Consider the following 22515-nt stretch of genomic DNA (forward strand, 5'->3'; position numbering starts at 1 on the left):
GCCTTTTAAAGGTGTTTTTTTAAAAATAGGATCCAGTCAAGGTTTATGTATTACATTCAGTTGTTACAACTCTTTAGTCTTTTTGTTTTGTTTTGTTTTGTTTTTCCGGCCGCACAATGAGGCGTGCGGTATCTCAGTTTCCCGACCAGAGGTAGAACCCATGCCCCCTGCATTGGGAGCATGGAGTCTTAACCACTGGACCACCAGGGAAGTCCTTTAGTCTTTTTTAACTTAGGAAAGCCCACACCTTTTTCTCCGTAACATTAGCCTTTTGAAGACTTGTGTTTTTTTCTTTTTTTTAAACATCTTTATTGAAGTATAATTGCTTTACAGTGTTGGGTTAGTTTCTGCTGTATAACAAAGTGAATCAGCTATACATATACATATATCCCCATATCCCCTCCCTCTTGAGCCTCCCTCCCACCCTCCCTATCCCACCCCTCTAGGTGGTCAAAAGCACTGAGCTGATCTCCCTGTGCTATGCGGCTGCTTCCCACTAGCTATCTATTTTACATTTGGTAGTGTACATATGTCCATGCCACTCTCTCACTTCGTCCCAGCTTACCCTTCCCCCTCCCTGTGTCCTCAAGTCCATTCTCTACATCTGTGCCTTTATTCCTGTCCTGGCCCTAGGTTCTTCAGAACCACTTTTTTTTTTTTTTTTAGATTCCATATATATGTGTTAGCGTATGGTATTTGTTTTTCTCTTTCTGACTTATTTCACTCTGTATGACAGTCTCTAGGTCCATCCACCTCACTGCAAATAACTCAATTTCGTTTCCTTTTATGGCTGAGTAATATTCCATTGTATATATATGCCACATCTTCTTATCCATTCATCTGTCGATGGGCACTTAGGTTGCTTTCATGTCCTGGCTATTGTAAATAGAGCTGCAATAAACATTGTGGTACATGGCTCTTTGAATTGTGCTTTTCTCAGGGTATATGCCCAGTAGTGGGATTGCTGGGTCGTATGCCAGTTCTATTTTTAGTTTTTTAAGGAACCTCCATACTGTTCTCCATAGTGGCTGTATCAATTTACATTCCCACCAACAGTGCAAGAGGGTTCCCTTTTCTCCACACCCTCTCCAGCATTTATTGTTTGTAGATTTTTTGATGATGGCCATTCTGACTGGTGTGAGGTCATTGTACTATACCTCATTGTAGTTTTGATTTGCATTTCTCTAATGATTAATGATGTTGAGCATCCTTTCATGTGTTGTTGGCAATCTGTATATCTTCTTTGGAGAAATGTCTATTTAGGTCTTCTGCCCATTTTTGGATTGGGTTGTGTGTTTTTTTGATATTGAGCTGCATGAGCTGCTTGTAAATTTTGTACATTGAATTCTTTGTCAGTTGCTTCATTTGCAAATATTTTCTCCCATTCTGAGGGTTGTCTTTTCGTCTTGTTTATGGTTTCCTCTGATGTGCAAAGCTTTTAAGTTTCACTAGGTCCCATTTGTTTATTTTTGTTTTTATTTCCATTTCTCTAGGAGGTGGGTCAGAAAGGATCTTGCTGCGATTTATGTCACAGAGTGTTCTGCCTGTGTTTTCCTCTAAGAGTTTTATAGTGTCTGGCCTTACATCTAGGTCTTTAATCCATTTTGAGTTTATTCTTGTGTATGGTGTTAGGGAGTGTTCTAATTTCATTCTTTTACATGTAGCTGTCCAGTTTTCTCAGCACCACTTATTGAAGAGGTGGTTTTTTCTCCATCGTATGTTTTTGCCTCCTTTATCAAAGATAAGGTGACCATATGTGCATGGGTTTATCTCTGGGCTTTCTATCCTGTTCCATTGATCTGTATTTCTGTTTTTGTGCCAGTACCATACTGTCTTGATTACTGTAGCCTTGTAGTATAGTCTGAAGTCTGGGAGCCTGATTCCTCCAACTCCATTTTTCTTTCTCAAGATTGCTTTGGTTATTTGGGGTCTCCTGTGTTTCCATACCAATTGTGAAAGTTTTTGTTCTAGTTCTGTGAAAAATGTCATTGGTAGTTTGATGGGGATTGCCTTGAATCTGTAGACTTCTTTGGGTAGTATAGTCATTTTCACAATGTTGATTCTTCCAACCCAAGAACATGGTATATCTCCATCTGTTGGTATCATCTTTATTTTCTTTCATCAGTGTCTTATAGTTTTTTGAGTACAGGTCTTTTGTCTCCTTAGGTAGGTTTATTCGTAGGTATTTTATTCTTTTTGTTGCAGTGGTAAATGGGAGTGTTTCCTTAATTTCTCTTTCAGATTTTTCATCATTAGTGTATAGGAATGCAAGAGATTTCTGTGCTTTAATTTTGTATCCTTCCACTTTACAAAATTCATTGATTAGCTCTAGTAGTTTTCTGGTAGCATCTTTAGGATTCTCTATGTATAGTATGTCATCTGCAAACAGTGACAGTAAATAAAACAGTGACAGTTTTATTTCTTTTTTTTCCTATTTGGTTTCCTTTTATTTCTTTTTCTTCTCTGATTGCTGTGGCTAAAACTTCCAAAACTCTGCTGAATAATAGTGGTGAGTGTGGGCAACCTTGTCTTGTTCCTGATCTTAGTGGAAATGATTTCAGTTTTTCACCGTTGAGAATGATGCTGGCTGTGGGTTTGTCATATATGGCCTTTATTATGTTGAGGAAAGTTTCCTCTATGCCTCCTTTCTGGAGGGTTTTTTATCAAAAATTGGTGTTGAATTTTGTCGAAAGCTTTTTCTTCTATTGAGAATATCATATGGTTTTTATCCTTCAGTTTGTTAATATGTTGTATCACATTGATTGATTTGCATATATTGACGAATCCTTGCATTTCTGGGATAAACCCCACTTGATCATGGTGTATGATCCCTTTAATGTGCTGTTGGATTCTCTTGGCTAGTATTTTATTGAGGAGTTTTGCATCTGTGTTCATCCATGATATGGGCCTGTAGTTTTGTTTTTTTGTGACATCTTTGTCTCGTTTTGGTATCAGGGTGATGGTGGCCTCGTAGAATGAGTTTGAGAATGTTCCTCTCTGCTGTATTTTCGAAGAGTTTGAGAAGGATAGATGCTAGTTCTTCTCTAAATGTTTGATAGAATTCACCTGTGAAGCCATCTGGTCCTGCACTTGTGTTTGATGGAAGATTTTTAATCACAGTTTCAATTTCAGTGCTTGTGATTTGTCTGTTTATATTTTCGATTTCTTCCTGGTTCAGTCTCGGAAGGATGTGCTTTTCTAAGAATTTGTCCATTTCTTCCAGGTTGTCCATTTTATTGGCATAGAGTTCTTGTAGTAATCTCTCATGATCCTTTGTATTTCTGCACTGTAAGTTGTAACTTCTTCTTTTTCATTTCTAATTCTATTGATTTGAGTCTTCTCCCTTTTTTTTCTTGATGAGTCTGGCTAGTGGTTTATCAATTTTGTTTATCTTCTCAAAGAACCAGCTTTTAGTTTTATTGATTTTTGCTCTTGTTTCCTTCATTTCTTTTTCATTGATTTCTGATCTGATCTTTATTTCTTTTCTTCTGCTAACTTTGGGTTTTTTTCTTTTCTTTCTCTAATTGCTTTAGGTGTAAGTTTAGGTTGTTTTTTTGAGGTGTTCCTTGTTTCTTGAGGTAGGATTGTATTGCTGTAAACTTCCCTCTTAGAACTGCTTTTGCTGCATCCCATAGGTTTTGGGTCGTTATATTTTCATGTCATTTGTTTTTAGGTATTTTTTGATTTCCTCAGTGATCTCTTGGTTATTTAGTAGTGTATTGCGTAGCCTCCATGTGTTTGTGTTTTTTGCAGATTTTTTCTGTAATTGATATCTAGTCTCATAGTGTTGTGGTCGGAAAAGATACTTGGCACGATTTCAATTTTCTTAAATTTACCAAGGCTTGATTTGTGACCCAAGATATGATCTATCCTGGAGAATGTTCCATGAGCACTTGAGAAGAAAGTGTATTCTGTTGTTTTTGGATGGAATGTCCTAGAAATATCAATTAAGCCCATCTTGTTTACTGTATCATTTAAAGCTTGTGTTTTTTTATTTTCATTTTGGATGATCTGTCCATTGGTGAAAGTGGGGTGTTAAGTCCCCTACTATGGTTGTGTTACTGTTGATTTCCCCTTTTATGACTGTTAGCATTTGCCTTATGTATTGAGGTGCTCCTATATTGGGTGCATAAATATTTACAATTTTTATATCTTCTTCTTGAATTGATCCCTTGATCATTATGTAGTGTCCTTCTTTGTTTCTTGTAATAGTCTTTAAAGTCTGTTTTGTCTGATATGAGAATTGCTACTCCAGCTTTCTTTTGATTTCCATTTGCATGGAATATTTGTTTCCATCCCCTCACTTTCTGTCTGTATGTGTCCCTAGGTCTGAAGTGGGTCTCTTGTAGACAGCATATATATGGGTCTTGTTTCTGTATCCATTCAGCCAGTCTATGTCTTTTGGTTGGAGCATTAAACCATTTACATTTAAGGTGCTTATCGATATGTGTGTTCCTATTACCATTTTCTTAATTGTTTTGGGTTTGTTATTGTAGGCCTTTTCCTTCTCTTGTGTTTCCTGCCTAGAGAAGTTCCTTTAGCATTTGTTGTAAAGCTGGTTTGGTGGTGCTGAGTTCTCGTAGCTTTTGTCTGTAAAGGTTTTAATTTCTCCATTGAATCTGAATGAGATCCTTGCTGGGTGGAGTAATGTTGGTTGTAGGTTTTTCCCTTTCATCACTTTAAATATGTCCTGCCACTCTCTTCTGGCTTGCAGAGTTTCTACTGAAAGATCAGCTGTTAACCTTATGGGGATTCCCTTGTATGTTATTTGTTGCTTTTCCCTTGCTGCTTTTAATATTTTTTCTTTGTATTTAATTTTTGATAGGTTGATTAATACGTGTCTTCGTGTGTTTCTCCTGTATGGGAGTCTCTGTGCTTCCTGGACTTGATTGACTATTTCCTTCCCATATTAGGGCCATTTTCGCTATAATCTCTTCAGATATTTTCTCAGTCCCTTTTTTTTTCTCTTCTTCTTCTGGGAGGCCTCTCTTTCGAATGTTGATGCATTTAGTGTTGTCCCAGAGGTCTCTGAGACTGTCCTCAGTTCTTTTCACTCTTTTCTTTGTTCTGCTCTGTGGTAGTTATTTCCACTATTTTATCTTCCCAGTCACTTATCCGTTCTTCTGCCTCAGTTATTCTGCTATTGATTCCTTCTACAGAATTTATAATTTCATTTATTGTGTTGTTCATCATTGTTTGTTTGCTCTTTAGTTCTTCTAGGTCCTTGTTAAAATGTTTCTTGTATTGTCTCCATTCTATTTCCAAGATTTGGGACCATCTTTACTATCACTACTGTGAATTCGTTTTCAGGTAGACTGCCTATTTCCTCTTCCATATTTTTGGTCTGGTGGGTTTTTACTTTGTTCCTTTATCTGCTGTGTGTTTCTCTGTCTTCTCATTTTGCTTAACTTACTGTGTTTGCCATCTCCTTTTTGCAGCCTGCAGGTTCGTAGTTCCTGTTACTTTTGGTGTCTCCCCTCAGTGGGTAAGGTTGGTTCAGTGGGTTGTGTAGGCTTCCTGGTGGAGGGGACTGGTGCCTGTGTTCTGGTGGATGAGGCTGGATCTTGTCCTTCTGGTGGGCAGGACCGTGTCTGGTGGTGTGTTTTGGGGTGTCTGTGAACTTTTTGTGATTTTAGGCAGCCTCTCTGCTAACGGTTGGGGTTGTGTTCCTGTCTTGCTAGTTGTTTGGCATAGGGTGTCCAGCACTGTAGATTGCTGGTTGTTGAGTGGAGCTGGGTCTTAGCGTTGAGATGGAGATCTCTGGGAGAGCTTTAGCTGTTTGATATTATGTGGGGCCAGGAGGTCTCTGGTGGATCAATGTCCTGAACTTGTGTCTCCCACCTCAGAGGCTCAGGCCTGACACCCGGCCAGAGCACCAAGACCCTGCCAGCCACTTGGCTGAGAAGAAAAGGGAGGAAAAAAAAAAGAAAGAAAAATATAAAGTTACGAAAATAAAAAATATTATTAAAAAATTTTTTTAAAAAGTAATAGAGAAAGAAAGACGAGAGCAACCAAACCAAAAAGCAAATCCAGCAATGATGACGAGCGCTAAAAACTATAGTAAAAAAAACACCACCAAAAAACAGAACTGTAGGACAAATGGTAAAAGCAAAGCTATACAGACAAAATCACACAAAGAAGCATACACATGCACATTCACAAAAAGAGAAAAGGAAAAAAAACATGGAAGAGAGCAACCAAATCAATAAACAAATCTACCAATGATAATAAGCTCTAAATACTAACCTAAAATGAGCCTAAAACTAGAAACAAATGGATGCAGAAAGCAAATCCCAAGTTGCTCCCGAAGTCCACTGCCTCAATTTGTGATGATTCGTTGTCTATTCAGGTGTTCCAGAGTTGCAGGTACATCAAGTTGATTGTGGAGATTTAATCCGCTGCTCCTGAGGCTGCTGGGAGAGATTTCCCTTTCTCTTCTTTGTTCTTCACTCAGACAAGACAGGGTTAAATGAGCAGCTGATTTGGGGGCTCTGGCTCACTCATGCTGGGGGAGGGCGGGGTACGGAATGCAGGGTGAGCCTGCGGAGGCAGAGGCTTGCGTTATGTTGCAACCACCTGAGGCGTGCTGTGTGTTTTCCCAGGGAACTTTTCCCTGGATCACAGGACCTGGCTTGGCGGGCTGCACAGGTCCCTGGGGTGCATGCATGTGTGTGTGTGTGGATAGTGACCTGTGCTCGCACACAGGCCTCTTGGTGGCTGCAGCAGCAGCCTTAGCGTCTCATGCCCGTCTCTGGGGTCTGCGCTGATAGCCGCGGCTCACGCCCATCTCTGGAGCTCGTTTAGGTGGTGCTCTGAACCCCACCTCCTCGCGCATCCCGAAACTGGTTTCTTGCATCTTAGGCAGGTCCTGACTTTCCCGGGCTCCCTCTCGGCTAGCTGTGGCATACTAGCCCCTTCAGGCTGTGTTCACGCAGCCAACCCCAGTCCTCTCCCTGGGATCCGACCTCCGAAGCCCGAGCCTCAGCTCCCAGCCCCCGCCTGCCCCGGCGGGTGAGCAGACAAACCTCTCAGGCTGGTGAGTGCTGGTCGGCACCGATCCTCTGTGCAGGAATCTCTCCGCTTTGCCCTCCGCACCCTTGTTGCTGCGCTGTCCTCCGTGGCTCTGAAGCAATCCCCCCTGCCACCCCCTGTCTCTGCCAGTGAAGGGGCTTCCTAGTGTGTGGAAACTTTTCCTCCTTCACAGCTCCCTCCCAGGGGTGCAGGTCCCGTCCCTATTCTTTTGTCTCTGTTTTTCCTTTTTTCTTTTGCCTTACCCAGGTATGTGGGGAGTTTCTTGCCTTTTGGGAAGTCTGAGGTCTTCTGCCAGATTTCAGTAGGTGTTCTGTAGGAGGTGTTCCACATGTAGATGTATTTCTGATGTATTTGTGGGGAGGAAGGTGATCTCCACGTCTTCTCCGCCATCTTGAAGGTCCCCAAGTAAAGTTTTATTTTGTAGAATTACCTCTAAAACAGTGCCCTATGCTTCAGAGTACTTCGTCATTACAGCTCTGTTAGTTTCCTGTTGCTGCCCTGTCAAGAAACTGTGACCACGTGGTGTATAAATTCTTTACCAAGGCAACTCGACACCTTCTTTCTCTGGGGCTGAATCCCCGCTGCTCACGTGCTCTTTACACACACAGATCTTCCATTCACTGCAGTGGGAATTCTCAGTGTGTAAAAGGAGAGGTTTTCCTGTCTGCAGACTTTCACTTGTCAACTTCACAGAATGGCTTCTGGATTATTTTGGGGGTCTCAGTCCTCAGTAGCTTGCCAGCGAAGTTGATCTGAATTGAGAACTCAACACCAGATACTTTGAATAAAGTCCAGTCCTAGCAAAGGACTTGCTTCAAAATTTAATCAGTCGGGTAACAGTGTGACCGAACAGAGGGCTCACTGTCAGGTCACAGAAGCCAGTACTATGGCACGGGTTTTTGAGAGGTCAGCTGGAAAGGAGAGCAGAATGTTGTGTTTTCATTAGCATTTTGTTGTTTTTCTTTATCATATTAAAGAATTCCTTGAGAGTTCTAAAATCTTTGGTATACATTAAGTTTAACTAAATATTTTTTTAGTACAGTAACTTGTAAAATTCTCAAGTTTTAAGACTTTAATCTGGTTTTTTTTGAACTAAATTGTTGCTCATTTTTATCCTAGGAGAAGGTATTTTACCATGTTCGGAGAAAATGACGGAACAGATTCAGGAAGGGAACAATACGAACTTAAAAAAAATTGGTGATTCCTCAGAAGTGGTTAATATTGAAGAAAGGTATCATCCATGTTGGAAGGAATTTAGTATAATAGTCATTATTATTGGTACTTTCTTTGAAAGATCCATAGTTTTCTTGTTTTTGCCTGGGTGTGCTTTTAAGTAAAGGGTTGAAGATCCAACTTATTCCATGTTGTCAGCAACAGAAGCAGCAGGTTGGGGAGATACATCAGGTTGACAATGTACTGGAAAAATGGAGCAAAGTTTTTTCACCTAAGGGAAATATCTGGATAAAACTAAGCTTCTCTCAAATAAGTAAATCCTGTTTTGGAGAAGAGAAAAAAGTCATATATTGGAGTCTTACACATGGTATCGCTTACAAATAATAATTGAGTGAGTGTGGCTACAGAATTTAAAAATTTTATGTCAGAGATAAAATATCAACTGTGAGGTTTATTATTTTCTTAAGTATTTTAATATACATTATGGAATGGCAAATGACTTTTGATTTGTTTATATTATTAAGGATCTTAAAGAATGTATTTAATGAACTATTTTTGAAATATATTTTATTTATGTAATGAATATGTTACTTCAAAAGTTAATCTAAGGTCAGTAGGTGGACTTCAGAGGGGTTTTTCAAATCATGTGTAGAGTGACGTGTATTTCTATATTTTGGAGGATGGAGTGGGATTGTAGCTTTTAATAGATTCTCAGAGGGGATCTGTGACTTTGAAAAATGTTAGTTCTCAGTCAGGCACACTAAGTGTAAAGTATTCACCGCATGATTTGAATGTTAAATAACTTTACTTTTATGATTAGGCCTATTAAAGCTGCTATTAGAGAAAGGAAACAAACCTTTGAAGACTACTTAGAAGAACAAATTCGGTTGGAAGAACAAGAACTGAAACAAAAACAGCTAAGGGTTAGCATTTCCACTATTTTGATTAAATTATCTTAAGGCTTTAGAGATTTGTTTATAATTTGCTTTAAAAATAACTTTGAGATTACTTGGATATACCAGAATTAATTCAAATATTCTTTTATTTTAGGAAGCAGAAGGATCCTTGCTAATCAAAGCAAAACCAAAACAACCATTCTTAAAACGAGGAGAAGGTTTAGCTAGATTTACTAATGCTAAATCTAAGTTTCAGAAGGGGAGAGAAAATAAACTAGTCACTACTCAGAGCATTTCAGAGGACAAACCTGTGTTTAAATTAGATAAACAACAATTCCAGCGGAAAACTGCTCATATAAATAAAGAACTGTGTACAGAGAACCTTCCTGTCAAAAAGAACAGTAAAGCCAGAACAAAGAGTGGTTGTGTCACACTCAGTCAGAAGCCGAAAGTGCTTAAGGGTAACAATAGGAAAAGTCTCTCTCCAGCAGGATTGAAGATACTGGCAGGGAAGAAATGTGACGGGCAGTTTAGAGGTCAGATCAATTTAGAAAAAACGGTAGAATCTAATAGTAAAGAAAATGTACCCGAGTGTACAAAACCTTGTGACGTTGGTTGCAAAATCTGGAATAATACACAAGGTAAAGACAGACTTTCCCTTTTGACAGGGCTGGCCAGCTGCGTGGCTTCTAAGAGCCCAGTAAGTGAGACTTCGAAAGAGTCAGAATCTTCTCTTGACATTTCTCTTCAGAAAAAGTTAGAGAATTGGGAACGAGAAAAGGAGAAGGAAAATTTGGAATTAGATGAATTTTTGTTTTTAGAACAAGCTGCTGATGAAATATCATTTTCTAGTAATTCCTCATTTGTACTGAAGATCTTAGAGAGGGACCAACAGATCTGCAGAGGTCACCGGCTGTCTTCTACTCCTGTCAAAGCTGTGCAGCAAGAGAAGACAGCAACACCGGATCCCATCAGTGAGCGTAACCAAAATGAGGATCCAGACCGTACCAACTGTGAAAGTAAGGGTGAGTGTGAGGTTGCACCCAAACAACCTGATTCAGTATCCTCACCTGATGGGTCGCAGGAACAGTCCTGTAAAGGCAGTAGGAAAGTGTTCCAAATGAGCGCTTGTGAAGGTCCAACTAGGTGGAATGCAAGCGATGACGAAGGTGGTACAGACAGTGATGATAGCACTGATTCCGAGGAACACCTTGATGTCACCATAAAACCATCACCTGAGGATAAAGAAAGGGGTTTCAGCAGCAGAGAAGATAGTCCCCAAGTCTGTGATGGGAGGGGACCTTTAAGGGACACCAGGACTCAAGAAGAAGATAAGAGGAGAGATGTTGATTTAGATTTGTCTGATAAAGATTACAGTAGTGATGAGTCTATCATAATAGCAGGCTTGAGAAATAAAGCTTCTGATTCCTCAAGAAGATACCCATCTATGAGTAAAATTGACTTTGATGATGAAAGAACTTGGACTGACCTTGAAGATGATTCATTTAAACATGATGTTATTCTTGGGAATGAAGCCGTTTATGGGACTCCCCAGACAACGTACCCTAATAAGAGTGAAAAATGTGTACTGGACAAAACAATAAAAAGGAAGGTTGCAGCAGTCAAGAAGGGAGAAGACTTGAATAAATCCTGTAGGAGCACAAGTCCTCCTCCTACCTCGGATCTGATGATGAAATTCTTCCCTTCTTTGAAACCAAAATCAAAATCAGATTCACGCTTGGGAAATGAACCCAAGTTAAACGTAAATCAAGACCAGCCACCTGGTAAGTCAGAGCATTGTAAACTATGTAATGGAATGTTACAAGTCTAACATTTATTTTATCAGTATGTTGTCAGAATGCTTATTAAAATCCCAACCTTTCTAGTTGCTCAGTGGAAATCTAGTAGGTGATTTGTTAAAGTTTAGTAGGTAATTTGTTAAAATTTGATTTGTTTTGTGAGTCTAATGTAATAGTCACTAGTATAAGAGTTTTGGAAGAATTGTGATTTCAGATTTTTCAAATTTTAGCCTGTATCTTATTGCTAAGGCTTTAAAATTAATTATTATAAAGTGAGATAACATTTAAGTTTCTTTTATAACCAGGGAATACCCAATTTGTGGTTTGTGCTACTGTGCTACCTCTGTGTGTGTGTATTTTTTTAAATTATTATTATTATTATTTTTAACTACCTCATGCATTTACTTGCCAAATATGATGAGGAAGAAACACAGTAAAATTCAAGTTTCTTTTCTTCCCCAGACCTGGGCTCTTAGAGACATCAGCTTTCCCATTTCATTTGTGTATTCTACAAAGATTCCATGCATATGAAAGCATATGTGTGAATGTGTATATAATCCTCTTTTCTGCACATATGAAAACATATTTTTTATATACTGTTCTGCACCTTGCTTATAATAAATTTTGAAGATTGTTCTAATACACACACATCTGTCTCATTCCATTTAGTGGCTATATAGTATTTAGTTTAAGTGATGGATTTTATTAACTTACATTGAAAACAGTTTTCCATTATGTCATGTTATATTATAAACTCTGAATGTCTAGCAAAGCATAGGTGCTTTAAAATAGAAATTATAACTTAAGGTAATTTTTAAAAATACTCTGATTTTAAAAATATATTTTAAAAATAATATTTTTTGCAGGAATTTTGGAAGTTAAAAAGTGTAGAAGCAAAAATGTTTATAACTAACCTATCCTAAAGTAATTGTGATATCATTTTGGGATATTTCTTTCCATTCATTTTTCCTGTGTATTCTTCATATGGTAGAGACATATATTATAACTCATCTCATCCTTTTTGACCAGGTGTATAATATGCTTTGGCCATATCATTAAAACTCTTTGTATACTTTAAAAATGGTTGCAGAGCATTATATGAATGTAGCATAATTTTATTTAGTAATTTCTTTAATGTTGGATACAAATTATTTTTCACTATTAGAAATAACACTTCAATGCATATTTTTGTGCAGAGCCATTTGTATGATTTTATAAGTTCGTTCTTTAGATTTTTAGAAGTGGGTCTAAGGGTAGATAATGTGTATTTTAGCCTTGTGTTACGAATCAGGGTTATTTTCCAGAAGGGTAGTTGAAGGACGAAAGCATTGGCTATTTTCTTAAGTAGCAAATTTGATACTGAAAAAGATCTTAATTTGTATTTCTTTGATCAGTGGGGGGTAAACTTTGATTTTGGTGTTCATTAGAGCTCTAAGTCTCTTGCAAATACTTATTCATGTTCTTAAGCTATTTATGTATATTGGTTTAAAAATTTATTTGATTTTTTTAATACATAACGTTCATTTGTCATCAGATTGATACTCTTGAGGTAGAATGATTTGATTCTTAAATTTAGGCTGTTCCATCTGGAAAGTTAGACTATAATAATTTTTTTCTTTGTTTTTAGAAGCATTGTTTCTAATGCATTTTAATAGTACAGGTGTTTACCATATTTTTGGCTCCTAGTGTAATAGCTAGCTAGTGTTTTGCTGTTGAAAGCTTTTTGTGAAGTTCAGTATTTGTGGCTTATCTTATAGGTGACAATGCTCGATCTCAAGTTTTGAGAGAGAAAGTTATTGAATTGGAAACAGAAATAGAAAAATTTAAAGCTGAGAACACATCTTTAGCTAAACTTCGCATTGAACGAGAAAGTGCCTTGGAAAAACTCAGGTAAGTTTGCATATGTAAGTGGGGGAAAATGTATAGTGATTCAGCTTTATTTTTAAGATTATATCTGAACTATTTGAAACAATTCTTATTAATCCAACAATAAAAGTGAGAGAAGGAAGTGAAATAAATACCACATAAGAATTTTTAAATAAAATGACCCACTGTGGTCAAAGATGTCTTAAAGGAGAATTGTCGTCGTGATGAGGTCATAAATTGAAATTTGAAAAGCAGTGTGGAGCTCTGAATTCAAGGGCCACCTTGGCCAGTGTATTAGTTTCCTAGGGCTGCTGTAACAAAATATACACAAACTGGATGGCTTGAAACAACAGAAATTTATTTTCTCATGGTTCTGGGGGCTAGAAGCCTGAAGTCAAGGTGTCAGCAGAGCCATGCTTTCTCTTGTATCTTCTGTCGGTTTCTGGTGATCCTTAGCCTTCCTTGGCTCACAGCTGGACATGTGGGTTGTTTCTATGTTTGGGTTATTGTGAATAATGCTGAGGAACCACCATACTGTTTTGCACAGTGGCTACACCAGTTTACATCATGTTAGTTGATTTGTGTGTGTTGAACCAACTTTGCATCCTGGGGATGAATCCCACTTGGTCATGGTATTTAATGCTTTTACTGTGCTGTTGAATTTGGTTTGCTAGTATTTTTTTGAGGATTTATGCACTGTATTCATCAGGGACATTAGCCTATGGTTTTCCTTTCTTTTTTTTTTTTTTTTTTTTTTTTGCGGTACGCGGGCCTCTCACTGTTGTGGCCTCTCCCGTTGCGGAGCACAGGCTCCAGACGCGCAGGCTCAGCGGCCATGGCTCACGGGCCCAGCCGCTCCGCGGCATGTGGGATCCTCCCGGACCGGGGCATGAACCCGTGTCCCCTGCATCGGCAGGCAGACTCTCAACCACAGCGCCACCAGGGAAGCCCCTGGTTTTCCTTTCTTGTATCTTTGTCTGCCATTGGTATCAGAGTGATAACTAACCTCACAGAATGAGTTTGGAAGTATTCCTTCTTTTCTTGGAAGAGTTTAAAAAAGAATGGTATTAATTTTTTCTTTGACAGTTTGGTGGAATTTACCTGTGAAGCCATCTGGTCCTGGATTTGTGTTTTTTGGGAGGTTTTTGATTACTGATTCAGTCTCCTTATTTGTTATTGGTCAGTTCAGACTTTCTGTTTCTTCTGGATTCAATTTTGGTAAGTTGTATGTTTCTAGGAATTTAACCATTCTAAGTTATCCAGTAGTTTCGAATATAATTATTCATATATGGTCCTTTTTATTTCTGAGGCATCTGTTATAATGCCTTGCCTTTCATTTGTGACTTTGAGTCTTCTCTCTTTTTTTCTTAGTCTAGCTAAAGGTTTGTTGATTTTTTTCCTCCTGAGACTCCCATAATGCGTATATAGTTCGTTCATACAGTAGTGTCCCATAAATCCTGCAGGCTTTCTTCACTCCTTTTCATTCTTTTCCCTTTTTTCCCCCTCTGACTGAATAACTTTGAATCACCAGTCTTCACAGTCACAGATTCTCTCTTCTGCTTGAGTCTGCTGTTGAAGTTTTCTGTTGCATTTATCACTTCATTCCTTGTATTCTTCAGCTCTAGAATTTCTTTTTGGTTCTTTTTTTATGATTTCTAGCTCTTTGTTGAACTTCTTGTTTCACGTATTGTTTCCCTGGTTTAATTGAGTTGTTTATCTGTGTTTTCTTGTAGCTTGCTGAGCTTCCTTAAAACAATTATTTTGTACTCTGTGTCAGGTCATTTGTAGATCTCGATTTCTTTGGGATTGGTTACTGGAGCTTTATTAGTTTCCTTTGGTGGTGTCACGTTTGCCTGATTCTTGGTGATCTATGTGGACTTGTGTTGATGTCTTTGCATTTGAAAGAACAAACACCTGTTTCTGTCTTTACAGACGTTTTTGGCAGGTAAAGACCTTCTTCTGCTGGATCCCTGGACTGGTGGGTCTACTTCCAGGATCACAGTCAAGTGGGGTTGTAGCTGGGTCCACGGTTGGTAGGCCTGTTACCAGGGTTGCAGTCAGCTGTGGTTCCTGCTGGATCCCCAGTAGGACAGGACTACTTCTTGGACCACAGTCAGGCAGGGCTGGAGCTAGGTCATGGGGCTGCCTCCTGGTCCACTGTTGAGTCTGTAGACAGGAGGTGTGTTTCCAGGCGTGAGGATGGGTGGGGCTCCTGCCAGGTTTCTGAGCAGCTTCCTACCAGGTCCCTGGGTGGGCAGGACTGACTCCGTACCACATAGAACAGGGCTGGAGCTAGGTCACAGGGCTGTGTCAGGATCTGTAGGCAGGACCAAGGTCTGTGGGTCTCTTTCCAGGGGCATGAATGGGCATGGCTCCTCCTGGGTCCTTTGGCAATGGGGCTGTTTTCAGTGCATCAGGACAACATTTGGTAAGCCTGGCACTGGGGCATGGGCCTGCCTTCTCTAAGTGGCTGTCCTTGATCTTAGGCTTCACCAGCGTTTCTCATTTCCTGCCTGAATCCTAGAGCTCCCACAAACGCACTTCTGTCTGTGGATGGCGTTTGTGTGGAAGGATGTGAGCCAGGGGCCTCTTGTTCCACAGTCTTGCTGTCGTCACTCTCCCTGTGCTCTTTACACAGCGTCCAGAAGGAGCCCGGGTCCTGACAGTTCCTCTGACCCGCGTGCTCCTAAGCTAAATACCAGGGTCTTCACAGTGGTCCACAGACCCTAATTAATCACCCCGCCTCCCGCGCCCCCCACCCTTTTTTCCTGACGTTTTCTCCTACTGTTCTGTCTCTTTAGCCACACTGGCCTCCTGCCTGTTCTTTGAACACATTAGGTATGTTCCTATCTCAGGGCTTTTGCATGTGGTGTTCCCTCTGCCTGAACTGTTTTGTCCAGATACCTCCATGGCTGTTCTCTCATGTCCCTCAGGTTTTACCTCAAATACTGCCTCAGCAAGATGACTCCGTCCATAATTTCAGGCTCCTAACCTCCATATTTCCTAAGCTCATTCCTTGGTTTATTCTTCTTAACATTTCCAGTGTTCCATCTATTTTACTTGTTAATCTTATTTATTGTCATCTGTCGCTCCCACTAGAATGTAAGAAGCTTTATAGGAGTAAGGATGTTCATTTTTCTCGCTGTGGTTTCTCCAGTACGTAGTGTAGTACTTGAATCATAGTAGGTATGCAGTGAATGCTTGTTGAATAGTGCTTTACTGAGTTGACTGTTATTTCACTACTGTGGGCTGAAGATGGATTCACCAAAACTAGCAGCTCCTCAATTCCAGGTTGTCACTGGTGTTCCATTTTGGTACCACATGTGGATTACTGTACTGAGGTGGTCTCCTTAGATTATAACGTGGTTTGGTTGTTTTAGGAAAGAAATTGCTGACTTTGAACAACAGAAAGCAAAAGAATTGGCTCGAATAGAGGAGTTGAAAAAGGAGGAAATGAGGAAATTACAAAAGGAACGCAAAGTTTTTGAAAAGTATTCTACAGTTGCGAGAACTTTTCCGGATAAAAAAGAACGTGAAGAAATACAAGTATGTCAGTTCCTTACATTATACTCATATCAGTTAGTAAAGATGACAGTCTGGTAAGAATCTTAGAACTATTTGATGTGTCAAAGAGAAATTGGGTATAAGTTTGTTAATCATCCATTGGCTCAGCGCATAATCTGAGACGTCAGGGCATCTCTTGTAGTCTTGATAATCTGAGACGTCAGGGCATCTCTTGTAGTCTTGATAATCTGAGACGTCAGGGCATCTCTTGTAGTCTTGACTTCCTTTTTTGTTTCAATTGTTTTTGGCCATGCCACGTGGCATGTAGGATCTTAGTTCCCCGACCAGGGATTGGACCCGTGCCCCCTGCATCGGAAGCACGGAGTCTTAACCACTGGACCGCCAGGGAAGTCCTGTAGTCTCGACTTTTAAAGAGTAAAATACATCAGTTCTTTTCTTACTGAAGGCTTCCCCAGAAAATGCTCCGATAATGACATGGATGATTAACAAGCCAGGAGTTGGAGATTCACCAGTGGAATGTGTTAATTTGTTTGACCCACCACACATTGTTCTGTTCATTTATAATAATTTAAGGCTTGTATACTAACTAGGTGTTTAACTCTAAAACTTGTAAACTGATAAGCCAAATCATCAGTCCTATTCATTTCAAAGTTAGAAATGGACATGATCAGAGGAAAGTAGTAGTTAAAAAGAACTAATGCATTTCTAGCTAAAACTATAAACCTTCTAGGAAAAAATGTAGGTGAATATATTTGCAACAGTGGCATCTGCAGAGGTTGCCAAGAGAAGACACAAAGAACTAAGTATAAAAGAAAAAGTGGATATATTGAATTTCATTAAAAGTAAAACTTCAATTTACCAAAATAAAAGTTTTAAATGGCTTTCTATTATTTATAGCATAAAATACAAACTCATCTTCCACTTTCATATTTTACATACTAGTTTTTTTGAGTTCCGGCCTTTGCTTCCTTCCTTTCGTACATAGTGCACCATCCTTGATTAGTCTTAGTACACACCTGTAGCTTCAGTTACCACATGCAGTGTCTATTAGGGTCTTTAATTCTATTTATTTCTGTAGGCGGAAACGTGCCATTATGTTTTTGTTCATGCTTGGTTTATTATATCTAATATGTTAGACTAACAATCTATTAAAGTTTTTATTTCAAAAGGTAATATATTCCTATTCAAAAGGTACAAAAAGATGTGCTGTGAAACCTCTCCGTCTCACCCTTGCCCTGACACCTGATTTACGTCTCTTTTGAGGTATCCGGTGTTACCAATCTTTTGTATCTTTTCAGAGAAATTCTAAGCAAATACATATGTATATTCCCAATTAAAAAAAACCAAAAAGCAAATTAATGGTAGTATACTAAAATCATTTTACGTCTTAACGTAAAGAGCATTCTCCTTTATTTTACCATTGAAAATAAATGCATTATAAAAGCTGCATTATATGGAAGTGCCATAATTTACCTAACCAAGCATTTATGTTATTTCTGCTCTTTTTCTGTATATAAGAAGTGCTCTCCTGAATAACCCTGTACATACCTCCCCTCTTGCAATCATTCTGCATAGTCATTTAACATGTGGTTATTGAGTACAGCCTGTATAGCAGGCATGTACTAGGAATGAAGTAGTGAACAAAATAAATCCATCCGTACCTGTTTGTAGCTTATGTACACAAGCATATCTGTGGGATAAAGTCCTGCAAATGAAATTTCTAGGCTAAAGGGTATGTACATAGTAGATATTGCCAGATTATCCCTCCATAAATATCACGACAATTTTTTTTTTCTTTTTGGCTGCATTGGGTCTTCGTTGCTGCACGCGGGCTTTCTCTAGTTGTGGCGAGTGGGGGCTACTCTTCGTTGTGGTGCGCAGGCTTCTCATTGTGGTGGCTTCTCTTGCTGCAGAGCACGGGCTCTAGGTGCGTGGGCTTCAGTAGTTGCAGCACGTGGGCTCAGTAGTTGTGGCTCACGGGCTTAGTTGCTCCATGGCATGTGGGATCTTCCCGGACCAGGGCTCGACCTGTGTCCCCTGCATTGGCAGACGGATTCTTAACCACGGCGCCACCTGGGAAGTCCCTGTCATGCCAATTTAAAATTCTACTAGCAATTTTAAGAGTGTTTTTTGCTCTTTGCCTGAAAGGTAAAAGATTAAAATTCGTGTTAAATTTAATTGAGTTTCTTTTCTCTTTCCCTTTTCCCTCTCTCCCACTCTCCCTAGCCCTCTCCGTTGGGTCTTAGTTGTGACATGCAGCATCTTCTGTTGCGGCTCACAGCATCTATGTTGTGGTGCGCGGGCTTCTCTCTAGTTGTGGCGTGTGGGCTCTAGAGTGTGTGGTCTTAGTTGCCCCACAACATGTGGGATCTTAGTTCCCCGACCAGGGATAGAACCCACATCCCCTGCATTGGAAGGCATATTCTTTTTTTTTTTTAATTTTAAAAATTAAAAAAAAATTATTTATTTTATTTATTTATTTTTGGCTGCATTGGGTCTTCTTTGCTGCATGTGGGCTTTCTCTAGTTGTGGCGAGCGGGGGCTACTCTTCATTGCGGTGTGCACGCTTCTCATTGCGGTGGCTTCTCTTGTTGCAGAGCATGGGCTCTAGGCATGCGGGTTTCAGTAGTTATGACATGTGGGCTCAGTAGTTGTGGTGCACAGGTTTAGTTGCTCCGCGGCATGTGGGATCTCCCCGGACCAAGGCTTGAACCTGTGTCCCCTGCATTGGCAGGCAGATTCTTAACCACTGTAACACCAGGGAAGCCCTGGAAGGCAGATTTTTTTTTTAATTTTAATTTTTGAATTTTATTTATTTTTTTATACAACAGGTTCTTGTTAGTCATCAGTGTTATACACATCAGTGTATACATGTCAATCCCAATCGCCCAATTCAGCACACCACCATCCCCACCCCACCCCGTGGCTTTCCCCCCTTGTTCTCTACATCTGTGTCTCAACTTCTGCCCTGCAAACTGGTTGATCTGTACCATTTTTCCAGGTGCCACATACATGCATTAATATACAATATTTGTTTTTCTCTTTCTGACTTATTTTACTCGGTATGACAGTCTCTAGATCCATCCACGTCTCAACAAATGACTCAATTTCGTTCCTTTTTATGGCTGAGTAATATTCCATTGTATATATGTACCACAAATTCTTTATCCATTCGTCTGTTGATGGGCATTTAGGTTGCTTCCATGACCTGGCTATTGTAAATAGTGCTGCAGTGAACATTGGGGTGCATGTGTCTTTTTGAATTGTGGTTTTCTCTGGGTATATGCCCAGTAGTGGGATTGCTGGATCATATGGTAATTCTATTTTTAGTTTTTTAAGGAACCTCCATACTGTTCTCCATAGTGGCTGTATCAGTTTACATTCCCACCAGCAGTGTAAGAGGGTTCCCTTTTCTCCACACCCTCTCCAGCATTTGTTTGTAGATTTTCTGATGATGCCCATTCTAACTGGTGAGAGGTGATACCTCATTGAAGTTTTGATTTGCATTTCTCTAATAATTAGTGATGTTGAGCAGCTTTTCATGTGCCTCTTGGCCATCTGTATGTCTTCTTTGGAGAAATGTCTATTTAGGTCTTCTGCCCATTTTTGGATTGGGTTGTTTGTTTCTTTAATATTGAGCTTCATGAGCTGTTTATGTATCTTGGAGATTAATCCTTTGTCCGTTGATTTGTCTGCAAATATTTTCTCCCATTCTGAGGGTTGTCTTTTCGTCTTGTCTATGGTTTCCTTTGCTGTGCAAAAGCTTTGAAGTTTCATTAGGTCCCATTTGTTTACTTTTGTTTTTATTTCCATTACTCTAGGAGGTGGATCAAAAAAGATCTTGCTGTGATTTATGTCAAGGAGTGTTCTTCCTATGTTTTCCTCTAAGAGTTTTATAGTGTCCATTTAGGTCATGAATCCATTTTGAGTTTACTTTTGTGTATGGTGTTAGGGAGTGTTCTAATTTCATTCTTTTACACGTAGCTGTCCAGTTTTCCCAGCACCACTTATTGAAGAGACTGTCTTTTCTCCATTGTATATCCTTGCCTTCTTTGTCATAGATTAGTTGACCATAGGTGCGTGGGTTTATCTCTGGGCTTTCTATCTTGTTGCATTGATCTATGTTTCTGTTTTTGTGCCAGTACCATATTGTCTTGATTACTTAGCTTTGTAGTATAGTCTGAAGTCAGGGAGTCTGATTCTTCCAGCTCTGTTTCTCCCCCTCAAGACTGCTTTGGCTATTCGGGGTCTTTTGTGTCTCCATACAAATTTTAAGATTTTTTGTTCTAGTTCCGTAAGAAATGCCATTGGTAATTTGATAGGGATTGCGTTGAATCTGTAGATTGCTTTGGGTAGTATAGTCATTTTCACAGTATTGATTCTTCCAATCCAAGAGCATGGTATATCTCTCCATCTGTTGGTATCATCTTTAATTTCTTTCATCAGTGTCTTATAGTTTTCTGCATACAGGTCTTTTGTCTCCCTAGGTAGGTTTATTCCTAGGTATTTTATTCTTTTTGTTGCAGTGGTAAATGGGAGTGTTTCCTTAATTTCTCTTTCAGATTTTTCATCATTAGTGTATAGGAATGGAAGACATTTCTGTGCATTAATTTTGTATCCTGCAACTTTGCCAAATTCATTGATGAGCTCTAGTAGTTTTCTGGTGGCATCTTCAGGATTCTCTATGTATAGTATCATGTCATCTGCAAACAGTGACAGTTATACTTCTTCTTTTTCAATTTGTATTCCTTTTATTTCTTTTTCTTCTCTGATTGCTGAGGTTAGGACTTCCAAAACTATGTTGAATAATAGCTGTGAGAGTGGACATCCTTGTCTTGTTCCTGATCTTAGAGGAAATGCTTTCAGTTTTTCACCGTTGAGAATGATGTTTGGTGTCGGTTTGTCCTATATTGCCTTTATTATGTTGAGATAGGTTCCAACTTTCTGTAGAGTTTTTATCATAAATCAGTGTTGAATTTTGTCAAAAGCTTTTTCTGCATCTATTGAGATGATCATATGGTTTTTATTCTTCAGTTTGTTAGTATGGTGTATCACGTTGATTGATTTGCGTATATTGAAGAATCCTTGCATCCCTGGGATAAATCCCACTTGATCATGGTGTATGATCCTTTTAATGTGTTGTTGGATTCTGTTTTCTAGTACTTTGTTGAGGATTTTTGCATCTATATTCATTAGTGATACAGGTCTGTAATTTTCTTTTTTTGTGGTATCTTTGTCTGGTTTTGGTATCAGCGTGATGGTGGCCTCATAGAATGAGTCTGGGAGTGTTCCTTCCTCTGCAAGTTTTTGGAAGAGTTTGAGAAGGATGGGTGTTAGCTCTTCTTCCTTCAGTTAGTCATGGATTCCTGTTTCTGTTTTCTTCACCAGATAGCCCCATCCATCTCTCTCTGTTTCACTTGCTGTCTTAGCTTAGACCTTTATCGCCGTGCGCAGTGTAACGCGCTGGCTGCCAAGTGGTGTCTGCCTCCTCTGTCTCCTCAGTTCTGGATGGCGTGAGGTGAGGCTCTAGCCTGAACCCCACTCCTTTTCCTGCGAAACCCAGTGTCATTGACATTCCTTTTTCTGCTGTCTGTGATAGGCTGGCAATTCTGTTTTGTTGATGTGTCTTGTCTCTTCTCTTGCATTGTTTCAGTTCTAGTAATGCTTTTCCCCCCTCCCCCCCCCCGAGAGGCTTTGAAGCAGCAGATAGCAGATTTACAGGAAGATTTGAAAAGAAAGGAAGGAAAATGGTCCAGTACACATGGCCGTCTTAGAAGCCAGATAGAAATGTTGGTCAAAGAGAACACAGACCTCCGGGAGGAAATGAAAGTGATGGAAAGATTCCGACTAGATGCCTGGAAGAAAGCCGAAGCCACCGAGAGCAGCTCCAGGATGGGTCAGTGCGCGACGGCCTCGAGAAGAGACGGGTCCAGGGTAGGTTTTGTCACGTTGGGGAGATGCTAAATATTTGAGCAGTCAGATTCGTAGAAACGAAGTAGCAGGGTGGGTGCCGGGGCTGGGGGAGGGGAGAATGAGAAGCTGTTGTTTAGTGAGGGCAGTTTCAGTTTTGCAAGGTGAAGATCCTGGAGGAGGTGGTGGTGATGGCTGTGCAGTGGTGTGAATGTACTTAACGCCAGGACCGTGTACATCTTGACATGGTTAAGATGGTGATTTTGTGTTATGTGTATTTTACCACAGTTAAATACTAATTTTGTGCATCGCTA

The 22515-nt window shown here is 39.6% G+C and overlaps 1 protein-coding gene across 8 annotated transcripts in view; it reads left to right on the forward strand.

Annotated features, from left to right (window-relative positions):
• The window catches only part of CPAP (centrosome assembly and centriole elongation protein), a 73731-nt gene that overhangs the window by 17796 nt on the left and 33420 nt on the right, over positions 1–22515 (forward strand). For 7 of the 8 annotated variants that reach the window (XM_089899796.1, XM_089899795.1, XM_089899794.1 and 4 more), the window contains 6 exons: positions 8152–8263; positions 9026–9128; positions 9256–10885; positions 12658–12790; positions 16147–16312; positions 21983–22225. In XM_089899796.1, coding sequence (XP_089755922.1) covers positions 8152–8263; positions 9026–9128; positions 9256–10885; positions 12658–12790; positions 16147–16312; positions 21983–22225 — 2387 coding nt within the window. The remainder of the gene's footprint in view (positions 1–8151; positions 8264–9025; positions 9129–9255; positions 10886–12657; positions 12791–16146; positions 16313–21982; positions 22226–22515) is intronic. The other variant, XM_089899801.1, reaches the window with a different exon arrangement.

The sequence above is a fragment of the Delphinapterus leucas genome, chromosome 18 (assembly GCF_059928025.1).
Source record: "Delphinapterus leucas isolate spDelLeu-1000000601 "Yukka" chromosome 18, BTC_Dleu_Yukka2, whole genome shotgun sequence".
In the NCBI taxonomy this organism is placed as follows: Eukaryota; Metazoa; Chordata; class Mammalia; order Artiodactyla; family Monodontidae; genus Delphinapterus; species Delphinapterus leucas.